Here is a 15715-nt window from a genome sequence, read left to right as displayed (position 1 = left end):
TGGGAGAACCTCTCAGGAGGCTTAAATATTTATATGCTGAGAAACTTTGGATTCTTTGTCCTATTGTAATGAGGCTCAACTAGACAATATGGGGATAGTACTGAGTGTGATGAGTGTTGAGAGATGCAATATTGTGATGTATAAGACAGTAGTGTTTGTGTGCGCAAAGTGGTGAACTTGGATTCATGAGGAGTGTGAATGGATATCTTTAGGCCTGGGATATATTCTCTAAAAATAATGACAATGAATAGACTGCTTATACTATCCTGGAATGCGACAGGACAGGAGTAGCTCATCAAGAAAAGAAAAAAAGATTATAACAGCTGCATAGACAATATATTAAAACTGTGCCTGCAGTAAAGACACCTTAGTGATTTACAACATGCCAAACTGAGAGCTGAGGGGTTAGTGTAATCCACTAGACGGCTCCCTTTGAAGTACTGAAGACCACAAGTGACCCTAGTGGGCAGAATATATATCTATATATCTTGTGACTGGGCGCAGCCAAGCTGGATGCAAGTGACCTGGCCCAGTGCACACAAACCTCAGCTGAGCAAGGTTGTTTAGTAGCCTGGTATGCACTGGTGCAATTCTTTATACAGTTTATTCACTGCTCTCTCAGTAATAATAATAGCTTTATTTATATCCCGTCATACCTTTTCAGTTCAAGATGGTGTACAACAAGAGGTGCTGTAAGGACAGCGGGGTAACATCAGTTAGATTTGGGAAGGTGAAGAAGACAGTTAAGTGACAGGAGGTATAGGGTAGGAGGAAGGAACATGTAAGACGAGGTAGGTGTTGAGCAGAATTGAAGGATCAGATAAATTTGTCAAATAAGTGGGTTTTTAGTGATTTTCCGAATGAATATGTTAGTGCGTTCAGGATTAGGTTGCTTAAGGTGTTGTTGCAGATCCCTGCTTGAAAGGAGAGTGTCCTGTTGAGGAATCTTTTGAATTTGCATCCTTTGGGAAAAGGAAATGTGAACAATAATGTTCTGCAAGAGAAGCGGAGTGTGTTCTGTAGGGTGAAGTGTTTCAAGAGGTAGGTGGGGGCAGTGCCGAAAAAAGTCTTAAAGCAGAGGCAACCAAATTTGAAGATTATTTTGGCCTTGATAGGTAGCCAGTGAACAGATAAGTCTCAGTTTCTTGATGGTTTTTTTGTGAGATACTAGGTAGATTATGTTGCAGTAGTCCAGTGAGCTCAGGACCAGAGACTGGACCAACAGTCTGAATGATGTGAAATCGAAGTATGATTTTAGTGTGTGTAGTTTCCATAGTAAGTGGAAGCATTTTTTAACTAGGATGTTGGTATGGGCTTCAAGTTGATGATCTAGGGTGACTCCTAGGATTTTGATGGTAGGGCTAATTGGGAAGTTCCTTCCATTTAGGTTGATAGCTGATTTGGTTAGCTTGTTTGTTGGGGAGGCCATAAATATCTTGGTCTTTTCTAGGTTTAGCTTTAGTTTGGAGTTTGTTGACCATTGTTCTACTTGGTTGATGATTGATGAGAAGAAGTGTCTGGTTTCAGTTGCCAGTGTAGAGATGGGAACGATGATTGTAATGTCATCCGTGTAGATGTATGATTGAAGGTTCAGTTTGGATAGTTCCTGGGTTAAATAGGGTGGGGGATAAATGGAAGCGTTTCCAAAGGGGTTGGTCCAAGCCTGGGAGTAGGTTTGCTCGCTGATGACTTGGTAGGATAGGTTTTTTAGGAAGCCTCTAAACCAGTTGAGTACGTGGTCTGAGATACCTATGGCATCTAGACGGTTGAGTAGAATGTCATGGACCACCAAGTCAAAGGCGCTGCTAAGGTCTAATTGGAGTATTAGTGCGTGTTTCCCTGAGCTGAGTCATTGTGCGATGTGATCTATGATGGAGGCTAAGTCTGTTTCGGTGCTGTGGTGTGAGTGGAATCCTGACTAGAATTCGTGAAGTATTGAAAATGTATCTAGGTAGTTTGTGAGGGCAGTGTTGATCAGACCTTCCATCAGTTTGGTGAAGAAGGGGATGTTGGCTACTGGTCTGTGGTTGGATGTTGTTGATATGGGGTCTTTCTGGTTCTTTACAATGGGCGAGAAGAGGATGTGGCCAAGGTGGGTTGGGAATTTGCCGTTTGCCATTAGATGAGCGATCCAGTCGAAGAGCATGGCCTTGAGGAGGGTGGGGGCTGCTCTCATGATGGTGGATGGGCAGTGGTCTAGGCAGCAGAAGGTTCTGGCGTATTTATTATAGACACAACACTACACTCAATATGTATGCCAAAAATCCTAAAATAGTAACAACAAAGAGGCACAACCAGTCACAACAGGGTTTGGATGGGGGACGCCCAGGGTAAGCTACAATCCTAGCCTACAAACTCCACTTAAGAATTAAAGGGCGCTCTCAGTGTGAACCATCAGCAATGGGAGCAGAAGCTCCGATACTTCACTTCTGGGTTGAGGCGGGAAGCCTCCACCACCACACCATCATTGAGCCCCCTATGTGTATATAATGAAAAACACCTGCAATAAGGCCCTAAATAAATAATACAATCTAAGCAACCCCGTGAGCAAATCAAACTCAAACGGTGGGATTATAACCTGAGCGACCCCCACACAAACCCTGCCAGCCGAAACCCGCCAAGCTAGAAATAAAGCAATAAAGAACAATATCAACAAATGCTCAAATACAATCACAAATAATACTTATCTGAACCAAACTACCACGAATGAAAACGCCAGGAGCCAAAGTTCAACCACGCTGGTTTCGGGGAGGAGCCCTTCTTCAGGAACCTAGCCCCCGACCAAAAACCAAAAACAAAGAAAAAATGCAAAAACGCGAAGCGGCTCCAGCCGTCCCGCTTCGCGTTTTTGCATTTTTTCTTTGTTTTTGGTTTTTGGTCGGGGGCTAGGTTCCTGAAGAAGGGCTCCTCCCCGAAACCAGCGTGGTTGAACTTTGGCTCCTGGCATTTTCATTCGTGGTAGTTTGGTTCAGATAAGTATTATTTGTGATTGTATTTGAGCATTTGTTGATATTGTTCTTTATTGCTTTATTTCTAGCTTGGCGGGTTTCGGCTGGCAGGGTTTGTGTGGGGGTCGCTCAGGTTATAATCCCACCGTTTGAGTTTGATTTGCTCACGGGGTTGCTTAGATTGTATTATTTATTTAGGGCCTTATTGCAGGTGTTTTTCATTATATACACTTAGGGGGCTCAATGATGGTGTGGTGGTGGAGGCTTCCCGCCTCAACCCAGAAGTGAAGTATCGGAGCTTCTGCTCCCATTGCTGATGGTTCACACTGAGAGCGCCCTTTAATTCTTAAGTGGAGTTTGTAGGCTAGGATTGTAGCTTACCCTGGGCGTCCCCCATCCAAACCCTGTTGTGACTGGTTGTGCCTCTTTGTTGTTAGTATTTATTATAGAGCCTGAGAAATAGGAATCATAGTAATAATAGATTCAGTTCAGCATTCAAAAATCACAACAAAACTCAAATCTATCTCATGCATATTTATTGTGAATATCCTGAAAACCTGACCTGGCTCTGGCTCTCAAGGACCAGAATTGCCTACCCCTGATCTAGGGTAACTGGACCCTGTGAAAGAAGAGTTGGGTGCAGTGGCAGTTTGAGCCACTTGCCTCTCTATAGGCAAACCAGATTCACATACCACAGTCAATGCGGCCAGTCTGGAGCAACCAGTATTTCCAACCCCGGATGGTTCGCTAACCTTCACATGGCTCAGCCCACCATGGATCACGCAGAAAAATGCACAATAGCCCTTTCTCTTGGCACTGCTGATTTAGGGGGGGAATTGCCAACTTCAGAAAATTGAATGTTGAGTGCCCCCAAAAGCGCACAATGCTGTCGAAAGTGCTCCGAGATGGAGATTACTTCGCTGGGACTGGGCTCACAATGCTGTTGAAAGCTCTCTGAGACGGAGACTACTCCCCTGGGGCTGGAGTCTTCAGGCTGCAATAGTTGAAATGCACATGTCATGGACAAAGGCCACCGTGGTGGCATTGTCCGAGAAAACCCCAACACTTTGCTATCCAGGGTGTTCGCCAACGGTTGTAGGGCCAGTCAAACGGTTTGCGTCTCTAAGCTGTTGTTCCTCTATGGAGTCGACCAGTAGCCCTGAACAGGTAATGACAATGACCTTCCCAGCCATAAAGGCTGGTATCTGACATCAGGATCACCCAAGAGGATAAGTGGAGAGGCAAGCCTTTTTCTTGACTCTGGCCGAAGCCACTGACGTAAACTTCAACGCAACTCCACCACCAGGTTAGTGGCTTCTTCAGACAATCTGCCTATGGAGACCAGTGGGACAGTAGTATTTTTTGAAGAGGGAAAAGATGAGCTTTTGCTCAATGAATACCTCTATGGTCGCCACCATCAATCTCGGCACCTGCAGATAGTGCCGAGCCCTGTTAGCTACAGACTTCTACTCAGAGAGTCTGTGTCTTTTCCCAGGCAGAGCTGCCCCAGGGATGCAAGGAACCTCTTAAGCACTGCAAAGCCTTCAAATCTGGATAAAAATCCAAAAATAATTATGTACACTCAGAGCAGATCAAAAAGACATCTTGCAACTTGCAGTAGAAGAAAAGACTGAGAAGTTACATCACAGCCCAGTGAATAAGTAGGCAGAGCTGAAAATGTTAGATGAAGTCTTCTATACAACTCATAGAGAGGAAAACAACCTACTGGTCAAGACTGATCTACCTTTTGCACCAGAAACTGTAAATATGCAAAAATATAGCATTCAGGAACTCACAAGTGAGATCTGTCAGAAAGTAATATAGAACAGGAGCCCTATAGTTAACACAGGTGTAGAAAGCCATATCATAAAGGATACATTTGTAGGAACTGATCAATCTCCTACAAAAGTATCCAGTTTATTCTCAAAGAAAATATTTTTTTCCTTCAGTGAATAAAGGTCTGTAACTCACTGTTAGAGGATGTGGTAAAAGTATTTAGCATAGGTGTGTTAAAAAAAACCCAAAAACCAACCCCTGAAAGACAAAAAGTCCATAAACTGTTAAGGCAGACCTGGGGAAAGCCACTGCTTATTTTCGGAGTAAATAGCATAGAATCTAACTACTTTATAGGGATCCTGCCAGGTATTATAACCTGGACTGGCCACTGTTAGAAATAGAATGCTTAACTAAGTGTACCTTTAGTCTGATTAAGAATGGCAATTCTTCTGACATAATTCACATTATCAGGCTGTGTATAAAACACATGCATGTATTAATGTTTTCAGATACAAAATACACAAACTGCAAAAGATCACCCAAATTTAATCTTCATTCTGTACAAAGAATTTATGAAGAATCCCTGTATTCAATTTTCTTGGAGGGTAATTTTATAAAAGGCACCTATTTTAAGACTATTTCATAAAGACAGCATGGGTACCTGTTTTTATAAAACAGGTTCCCAGGACCAACACCCATGCACACATTTACGCCTGTTCTGAAAACAGTGCGTTTACTCTAAGATCATATCTATGTATTTTATAAAATATGCAAGGTCACTGCAACTCTACCTCCATATCACCCAAACAACACCCTGGAAAAATGTATGCCCAGACTGTGTTAAAGTATGTGTTTTTTCCATTTGCCTACTTTTTACACATGCATGGAGATGTACAATTTTATAAAAGGCCTCTTCCAAATGTAAAACAGCCTAAAGAAAATGCTACATAAAACTACTCTATGTGCCTCTATTCCAATCTGCATGAATAAATCCATTATTTATACTTGCAAATAGTGCATGAGACATCTAAAATTTGCTCCTTAATATTATTATACTGTATTTCAAGATGCATCTTGGGTCTACAATAAAACAAAAACTAGGCATTAACTATGTAGGCAGTTCAAGTCCTCAAGAGCATATATGTTTTGGAATTTTTGGGTATGATATCGACCATACCTTTGGTCTAAAATTCTAGTTAACACATTATTTAGGTAGATCTAAAAACCATACAAACTGGAGGTTTGAAGGACTAAAGAGCCTTATACAGTTCAAATAATAAGAACACTTTTTAATTAAAACATACCTGGCTATTAGGGAGATATTGGTTGATCCTGTCTCGAGCTTCATCTGCAGCATGCTCCACCAAAGCCATGACATGTTCTTCTGCTGTGCTGTCTGTTAAACTGCAAGCATTACCTTCTGGTTCAAATATACAACTAAAAACGAAGAACATGAGTTTGGAAAATGAAATTAAGAAAACCAACATCAACTGAAATAAATTCTTCAGCCTTAATTTACTAATGCTATAACAAATGTTTTATTGAAGCTGCCTATTTATGTTCTTCTCTTCTACAAACCATTAAAAGGGGTTCCTGGTTGAACAAAATAAACAATAAGGTTTATTCTTAGGACAGGTAAAGTTAAAAACAGACCTCACTTGTGCAGCAAGTATGAACATAAGTGACATCAACTTCCTAAGGAAAAATATGCTCATGAAGACCTGTACTCAGATGATTTGAATCTTCTATAATAAAACCCTAAGCGCGCATGCGCACTTACAACGCCTTGTTCCCTGACAGCGTGATGTGTGCCTCTGTGCCTAATTTGATTTCAGGCGCGTGAGACGGCTTGCGGCCCATGGAGCAGCTTGCAGAGTGTGCAGCGATTTGAGCGCTGTTGCTGCTGCCGGGACGCCTCTTCTCACCCCTGGACCAGCAAACGCAGTAGCCGCAGGGCATTTGCTAGGCCGGCCCACTTTGATAATGCGAGGTGGGCTGGCCTAGCAAAAGCCCCGAGGCTGCCTGGGACAGCGGATGCTGGACAGAGGGATCAGGGAAAGGAGAAGGCCTACTGATGGACAGGGGGATCAGATAAGAGGTGTTGATGGACAAGGGGGATGTAAAAGGAAGGGAGAAGGCTTAATGCTGGACAGGGGGAGCAGGGAAGAGGTGCTGCTGGACAGGGGGGAGGGTTAAACCAAGGGAGAAGGGCTGCTGCTGGACAGGGGGAGCAGTGAAGGGGTGCTGCTGGACAGGGGGGAGGTAAAACGAAGGGAGAAGGGCTGCTGCTGGATAGGGGGAGCAGGGAAGAGGTGCTGCTGGACAGGGGGGAGGTAAAACGAAGGGAGAAGGGCTGCTGCTGGACAGGGGGAGCAGGGAAGGGGTGCTGTTGGACACGGGGGAGGTAAAAGGAAGGGAGAAGCGCTACTGCTGGACAGGGGGAGCAGGCAAGGGGTGGTGGTGGTGGACAGCCGAGGAAAGAGGGAGACAGAAAGAAAGACACACACACACACACACTCACATTTATTCTAGCACCTGTTAATGTAACGGGCTTAAAGACTAGTGTAGTATATAATTGCTCTTAATCGTTTTTGCCACATATGGGACGGAGACCGTAGAAGTCTGTCTGGCACCACTATACCGCCCCATGACTGGGGATGCCGCAACAGCTAACTCCAGTACACCCCACCCGATCTGTCTTGCCATATACAGTCATGTGAAAAAATTAGGACATCCCATGAAATATCCAGTTCTTTTTTAAATTTATCTCTGGAAAAGAAAGAGTTGTAATTGCAGGTAAACAACAAAATTTTCTTTGATTTACTCATGAAACAAAAGATTCTAACTGAAGAATAAATTAGGATACCCCCACATATCCTTGAGGAATATGTGAGACCATCAGTAAGAAAATTAAAGCCGATACAGAACTGGACCCTGCATCACAATGACCCAAAACATACCAGTAAATCCACCAAGGACTGGCTGAAAACTAAGAAATGGAGAGTCCTGGAGTGGCTGAGTCAAAGCCCTGATTTTAATCCCATTGCGATGCTGTGGGGTGATTTGAAACGGGCTGTACATACAAGAAACCCTCAAACATCTCACATATTAATATTTTCTGATGGTTACATTTTAAAGTATTTTTTTAGTTACCGTTAACCGAGTCGAGCTCCTTTCTGGCTGAAGACCCAGTATATAAAGCTAAGTTTTAGTTTAGCTGAAAGAATTCTGCATTGAGGAGTGGGCCAAACTTTCCTCAGACTGATGTCAGAGACTGGTAGATGGTTACAAGAAGCGTTTCACTGCAGTTATTTCAGCCAAAGGGGGTAACACTAGCTATTAGGGTGTAGGATGTCCTAATTTTTCCTCAGTTAGAATACACATTTTTGTGGATATCTTTTGTTTCATGAGTAAATCAAGGAAAATCTTTGTTGTTTATCTGCAATTACATCACTTTCTTTTCCAGAGATAAATAAAAAAAAAGATTTGACATCGACGTGAACTTTCCTAAGAAAGAACTGACAATTTCACGGGGATGTCCTATTTTTTCACATGACTGTATATATGAATTTTGGGGAATTTCCATATGGTCACATGGTGTAAATTTTATGGATAAAAGACTATTCCTAGAGGAATTGAGGGCAGCTGCTCTTTGGTTCCCTTTCTCAACAAGGCATGTGGCTTTTCCAGAGGAAGACTTTGGGGTAATATATCAGGGCAGATTCAGAATTGGTTTAGGGGTTTCTTGAAGAATCGTATGTACCAAGTTTGTCTAGGACAGGGGTAGGCAATTCCAGTCCTCGAGAGCCGGAGCTAGATCAGGTTTTCAGGATATCCACAATAAATATGCAAGAGATAGATTTGCATTTCAAGGAGGTAGTGAATGCAGATCCATCTCATACATATTATATAAGAACATAAGAATTGCCGCTGCTGGGTCAGACTAGTGGTTCATCATGCCCAGCATTCCGCTCACGCAGTGGCCCTGTGGTCAAAGACCAGCACCCTAACTGAGACTTATCCTACCAGCGTATGTCCTTGTTCAGCAGGAATTTTTCTAACTTTGTCTTGAATCCCTGGAGGGTGTTTTCCCCTATGACAGACTCCGGAAGAGTGTTTCAGTTTTCTACCACTCTCTGGGTTAAGAAGAACTTCCTTACGTTCGTATGGAATCTATTCCCTTTCAATTTTAGAGAGTACCCTCTCGTTCTCTCTACCTTGGAGAGGGTGAACAACTTGTCCTTAGCTACTAAGTCTATTCCCTTCAGTATCTTGAATGTTTCGATCATGTCCCCTCTCAATCTCCTCTGTTCGAGGGAGAAAAGGCCCAGTTTCTCTAATCTTTCACTGTACGACAACTCCTCCAGCCCCTTAACCATCTTAGTCGCTCTTTTCTGGACCCTTTCGAGTAGTACCGTGTCCTTCTTCATGTACGGCGACCAGTGCTAGACGCAGTACTCCAGGTAAGGGCGCACCATGGCCCGGTACAGCGGCATGATAACCTTCTCCGATCTGTTCGTGATCCCTTCCTTTATCATTCCTAGCATTCTGTTCGCCCTTTTCGCCGCCGCTGCACATTATGTGGATGGCTTCATCGACTTGTCGATCATAACTCCCAAGTCTCTTTCCTGGGAGGTCTCTCCAAGTACCACCTTTGACATCCTGTATTCGTGCATGAGATTTTTATTACCTACATGCAACACTTTACACTTATCCATGTTGAACCTCATCTGCCATGTTGATGCCATTCCTCGAGCCTGATTATGTCACGTTGCAGATTTTCTCAATCCCCCTAATGTCTTCACTACTCTGAATAACTTTGTATCGTCTGCAAATTTAATCACCTCACTCGTCGTACCAATGTCCAGACTGTTTATAAAGATGTTGAAGAACATGGGTCCAAGCACCGAACCCTGCGGCACCCCACTGGTGACGCTCTTCCAGTCCGAGTATTGGCCATTTACCCCCACTCTCTGTTTCCTATGCTCCAGCCAGTTTTAAATCCACGTGAGTATTTCACCCTCGATTCCATGGCTCACAATTTTCCGAAGCAGTCGTTCATGCGGAACTTTGTGAAACGCCTTCTGAAAATCCAAATATACAATGTCGACCAGGTCGCCCTTGTCTATCTGTCTGTTTATTCCCTCAAAGAAGTGCAGCAAGTTCGTCATACACGATCTAAAACCGTGCTAACTGGTCCTCATTAGATTGTGTCCGTCAAGGTGGTCAACGATGCGATCCTTTATCAACACCTCTACCATCTTTCCCGGTACCGAGGTCAGACTTATTGGCCTGTAGTTTCCTGGATCTCCCCTCAAACCTTTTTTGAAGATCGGTGTAACATTCACCACTTTCCAGTCTTACGGGATCCTTGCAGATTTGATCGACAGATTGGTTATTATTTGAAGCAGATCAGCTATAACCCCTTTCAGTTCCTTGATTACCCTCGGATGGATGCCATCCGGTCCCGGAGATTTGTCATTTTTAAGCCTGTCAATCTGCCTGCATACCTCTTCTAGACTGAACGTCAACCCAGTCAGTTTCCCGTCTTCTTTTCTAAGTATAGCCTGTCAGCCTCCGGTATGTTGCGTATATCCTGTTCTGTAAATACAGATGCAAAAAACGTGTTCAGTTTGTCGGCTATGGCTTTGTCCTCCTTTAGCACTTCCTTTATTCCATAGTCATCCAACGGCCCCCACCACTTCCTTCGCAGGTCGTTTTCCCTTAATATATTGAAAGAATGACTTGAAGTTTTTCGCCTCCTTGGCAATCTTTTCCTCGTAGTCCCTTTTGGCCCCTCTTACCACCTTATGGCACCTGCATTGATGTTGCTTGTGCTTTTTCTAGTTTTTGTCCGTTTTTGACCTTTTCCATACTATAAAAGAAATCTTCTTGTCTCTGATCGCTTTTTTCACTGCTACAGTGAGCCACGCCGGTTCCTTGTTCCTTTTTCTCTTGGATCCCTTCTCGATATGTGGTATATATAAATTTTGCGCCTCGGTGACTGTATCCTTGAAAAGGGACCATGCATGCTCTAGCATTTTTACAGCACCTATCCTTTTCTTAATCTTCTTCCCTACCATGAGTCTCATCCCTTCGTAATTCCCTTTTCGGAAGTTCAGCGCCATGGCTGTCGTTCTGGATCATTGTTTCATCCCTGTGTCCTGGTTGAAGCAGATCATATTATGATCACTGCTTCCCAGCGTCCCTTCTACTTCTACATCTTGCGCCGATCCTCGTAGTGCATTTTGAAGTAAGTCCAGAATTGCATTTCCTCTCGTGTTTTCCTTGACAAGTTGTTCCAGGAAGCAATCGCCCACTGCATCCAGGAAGTTGGTTTCCCTACTGCAGCCGGAGGTGCCTAGGTTTCAGTCTATCCCCGGATAATTGAAGTCACTCATGATAACTGCATTTCCTCCTTTGAAGTTGTGTTTAATCTTAGTCATCATTTCTTCATCAATTTCTTCGGACTGCCCTGGGGGTCGGTAGTAGATGCCGATCTTCATTTCCGTTCCATTTGTTCTGGGAATTTTGACCCATTGAGATTCTAACTTATTCTTTGTTTCCGGCATGTTCTCTCCGTCAGACTCTATTCCCTCTTTGATGTACAGGGCAATGCCCCCACCTTTTTGATCCACTGTCTCTCCGGTATAGCTTGTATCCCGGTAGCACAGTGTCCCAGACGTTTTCCTCATTCCACCATGTTTCTGTGATACCGATGATGTCAAGGTTCTCTTTTTGTGCCATAGTTTCTAATTCACTCATCTTGTTCCTTAGACTCCTTGCATTCGTGTATATATATCTGCGTTTGAGGCATGTTACTTTCTTGCACTTTCTTCCCTCTTGCATCCCATTAGATCCATCCGGATTTCTGTCCTGTCCGCTGAGTCTTCCCCGCTAACTTCTTGCACAGTATCCTCTGGGTATACTGATTCCCGAACCATTGACTTTTGGCTTCCCCCTTCTTCCTAGTTTAAAAACTTCTCAATCTCTCTCCTGATGTTGCTTGCAAGAAGCCTCGTTCCGTCTCCGCTGAGGTGGAGTCCATCCTTCCTGAATAGCTTGTTCTTCCCCCAAAACGTCGTCCAGTTGCGCACAAAGTGAAATACTTCTTCCTCATATCAGTGTCGTATCCACGCATTGACTGCTTGCAGCTCCGTCTGCCTCTTCTCATCAGCCCTGGGTACCGGCAGGATCTCTGAGAACACTATCCTCTGCGTTCTGGTCTTCAGCTTCTTTCCTAGCTCCGGAACTGGTCCTTCAGTACTTCCCTGCTGTAATTCCTGTTGCTCACGTTGTTAGTTCCCACATGGATCACCACCGCCGTATCTTCCTCTTCCGCGTTGTTGATGATCGTATCGATGCGGCTCACTATGTCTTCTACCTTGGTTCCCAGTAGGCAGGTCACCAGCCGATCCTGCCTTCTTCCTGCTATGTGGCTGTCGACTTGTTTGATGATGGAGTCTCCCATGACGATTGCTGTCCTCTCTATCTTTTCTTGCCTCTCTAGGCGCAGGTCTGTGTCCCTGGTGTGAGTCCATCTCTCCAGCCCTAGGTCAGTGTCCTCCGTGCACTTCCATCTTCCCTCATTCTGGCATTGGCTTGCACCGGACTCATCTTCTTGCGGGTTCGCTCCGCTGCTTCCAGAGCTCACTGCTGTGTCACCCATTTCTTCCTTGTGGCTATTCTCCTGGCGATCCTCACTCCCTGAAGGTGTATCTGTTGGCTGATAGTTCTACTGTTGGTTGTGGTTTTCCACGGCCTCCCTGTATGCCTCCTCGTTGAACTTCTCCAGCTTCCAGACTTCATCCTCAATGGTTTTCCTCTGTTTTGACGTTATCTGCATCTCTGTCCTCCTCTTCCACTTCTCGAAGTGCTTCTAGTTCCAGTATTCTGCCCTCTAGGAGTCTAACTTGTTTCTTCAGGCTCTCCAGTTCTCCCCACCGAGTCCATACATAAGACCACCTCCCAAACGGGGAGGTAATCATACTTATGGCAGACGGTGCAGAAAACTGGGTAGCTCATCTTGCTGCTCCTGTCTTCTGCTTCCATAGCTGCTGGTGTCCTCTCTCTCTTTCTGTCTGCTGCTGGTGGCCTCTTTCTCTCTGCTGCTGGTGGCCTCTCTCTCTCTCTCTCTCTGTCTGCTGCTAGTGGCCTCTCTCTCTTTGCTGCTGGTGGCCTCTCTCTCTCTGCTGCTGGTGGCCTCTCTCTCTCTCTGCTGCTAGTGGCCTTTCTCTCTCTCTCTCTCTGCTGCTAGTGGCCTATTTCTCTCTCTGTCTCCTGCTGGTGTCCTCTCTCTCTCTTGCTGGTGTCCTCTCTCTCTCTCTTGTTGGTGACCTCTCTCTCTCTCTTGTTGGTGACCTCTCTCTCTTGCTGGTGTCCTCTCTCTCTCTTGCTGGTGTCCTCTCTCTCTCTCTGTCTGCTGCTGGTGTCCTCTCTCTCTCTCTCTCTCTCTCTGTCTGCTGCTGGTGTCCTCTCTCTCTCTCTCTGTCTGCTGCTGGTGTCCTCTCTCTCTCTCTGTCTGCTGCTGGTGTCCTCTCTCTCTCTCTCTGTCTGCTGCTGGTGTCCTCTCTCTCTCTCTCTCTGTCTGCTGTTGGTGTCCTCTCTCTCTGTCTGCTGCTGGTGTCCTCTCTCTCTCTGTCTACTGCTGGTGTCCTCTCTCTCTCCCTCTGTCTGCTGCTGGTGTCCCCCCTCTCTCTCTCTCTGTCTGCTGCTGGTGTCCCCTCTCTCTCTCTCTCTCTGCTGCTGGTGTCCCCTCTCTCTCTGTCTGCTGATGGTGTCCTCTTTCTCTGTCTACTGCTGGTGTCCTCTCTCTCTCTGCTGCTGGTGTCCCCCCTCTCTCTCTCTGTCTGCTGCTGGTGTCCCCCCCTCTCTTTCTCTGTCTGCTGCTGGTGTCCTCTCACTCTCTGTCTGCTACTGGTGTCCCCTCTTTCTCTCTCTCTCTCTCTCTCTCTCTGCTGCTGGTGTCCCCCCTCTCTCTCTCTGCTGCTGGTGTCCCCTCTCTCTCTCTCTATCTGCTGCTGGTGTTCCTTCTCTCTCTCTCTCTCTCTCTCTGTCTGCTGATGGTGTCCTCTCTCTCTGTCTACTGCTGGTGTCCTCTCTCTCTCTTGCTGGTGTCCTCTCTCTCTCTCTTGTTGGTGACCTCTCTCTCTCTTGCTGGTGACCTCTCTCTCTCTTGCTGGTGTCCTCTCTCTCTCTTGCTGGTGTCCTCTCTCTCTCTCTGTCTGCTGCTGGTGTCCTCTCTCTCTCTCTCTCTCTCTCTCTCTCTCTCTCTCTGCTGCTGGTGTCCTCTCTCTCTCTCTCTGTCTGCTGCTGGTGTCCTCTCTCTCTCTCTCTCTCTCTCTCTGTCTGCTGCTGGTGTCCTCTCTCTCTCTCTGTCTGCTGTTGGTGTCCTCTCTCTCTGTCTGCTGCTGGTGTCCTCTCTCTTTCTGTCTACTGCTGGTGTCCTCTCTCTCTCCCTCTGTCTGCTGCTGGTGTCCCCCCTCTCTCTCTCTCTGTCTGCTGCTGGTGTCCCCTCTCTCTCTCTCTCTCTGCTGCTGGTGTCCCCTCTCTCTCTGTCTGCTGATGGTGTCCTCTTTCTCTGTCTACTGCTGGTGTCCTCTCTCTCTCTGCTGCTGGTGTCCCCCCTCTCTCTCTCTGTCTGCTGCTGGTGTCCCCCCCTCTCTTTCTCTGTCTGCTGCTGGTGTCCTCTCACTCTCTGTCTGCTACTGGTGTCCCCTCTTTCTTTCTCTCTCTCTCTCTGCTGCTGGTGTCCCCTCTCTCTCTCTCTCTCTCTGCTGCTGGTGTCCCCTCTCTCTCTCTCTGCTGCTGGTGTCCCCTCTCTCTCTCTCTATCTGCTGCTGGTGTTCCTTCTCTCTCTATCTCTGTCTGCTGATGGTGTCCTCTCTCTCTGTCTACTGCTGGTGTCCTCTCTCTCTCTTGCTGATGTCCTCTCTCTCTCTCTTGTTAGTGACCTCTCTCTCTCTTGCTGGTGACCTCTCTCTCTTGCTGGTGTCCTCTCTCTCTCTCTGTCTGCTGCTGGTGTCCTCTCTCTCTCTCTCTCTCTCTCTGTCTGCTGCTGGTGTCCTCTCTCTCTCTCTCTCTGTCTGCTGTTGGTGTCCTCTCTCTCTGTCTGCTGCTGGTGTCCTCTCTCTCTCTGTCTACTGCTGGTGTCCTCTCTCTCTCCCTCTGTCTGCTGCTGGTGTCCCCCCCCCTCTCTCTCTCTGTCTGCTGCTGGTGTCCCCTCTCTCTCTCTCTCTCTGCTGCTGGTGTCCCCTCTCTCTCTGTCTGCTGATGGTGTCCTCTTTCTCTGTCTACTGCTGGTGTCCTCTCTCTCTCTGCTGCTGGTGTCCCCCCTCTCTCTCTCTGTCTGCTGCTGGTGTCCCCTCTCTCTCTCTCTGCTGCTGGTGTCCCCTCTCTCTCTCTCTATCTGCTGCTGGTGTTCCTTCTCTCTCTCTCTCTGTCTGCTGATGGTGTCCTCTCTCTCTCTCTCTCTCTCTGTCTGCTGCCGGTGTCCTCTCTCTCTCTGTCTGCTGCTGGTGTCCTCTCTCTCTCTCTCTCTCTCTCTCTCTGTCTGCTGCTGGTGTCCTCTCTCTCTCTCTCTGCTGCTGGTGTCCTCTCTCTCTCTCTGTCTGCTGCTGGTGTCCTCTCTCTCTCTGTCTACTGCTGGTGTCCTCTCTTTTTCCCTCTGTCTGCTGCTGGTGTCCCCTCTCTCTCTCTCTGCTGCTGCTGGTGTCCCCTCTCTCTCTGTCTGCTGCTGGTGTTCCCTCTCTCTCTCTCTGTGTCTGCTGATGGTGTCCTCTCTCTCTGTCTACTGCTGGTGTCCTCTCTCTCTCTGCTGCTGGTGTCCCCCCCCCTCTCTCTCTCTCTGTCTGCTGCTGGTGTCCTCTCTCTCTCTCTCTGTCTGCTGCTGGTGTCCTCTCTCTCTCTCTCTGTCTGCTGCTGGTGTTCTCTCTCTCTCCCTCTGTCTGCTGCTGGTGTCCCCTCTCTCTCTGCTGCTGGTGTCCCCTCTC

The 15715-nt window shown here is 46.5% G+C and overlaps 1 protein-coding gene across 6 annotated transcripts in view; it reads right to left on the bottom strand.

Moving 5' to 3' along the window:
• BRD9 (bromodomain containing 9) overlaps positions 1 to 15715 on the bottom strand; it is a 209007-nt gene that overhangs the window by 116360 nt on the left and 76932 nt on the right. For all 6 annotated transcript variants that reach the window (XM_033929788.1, XM_033929790.1, XM_033929791.1 and 3 more), the window contains exon 8: positions 6029 to 6161. In XM_033929788.1, coding sequence (XP_033785679.1) covers positions 6029 to 6161 — 133 coding nt within the window. The remainder of the gene's footprint in view (positions 1 to 6028; positions 6162 to 15715) is intronic.

The sequence above is a fragment of the Geotrypetes seraphini genome, chromosome 2 (genome assembly GCF_902459505.1).
Source record: "Geotrypetes seraphini chromosome 2, aGeoSer1.1, whole genome shotgun sequence".
NCBI lineage: Eukaryota > Metazoa > Chordata > Amphibia > Gymnophiona > Dermophiidae > Geotrypetes > Geotrypetes seraphini.
This window is presented reverse-complemented; position numbering and strand designations above follow the sequence as displayed.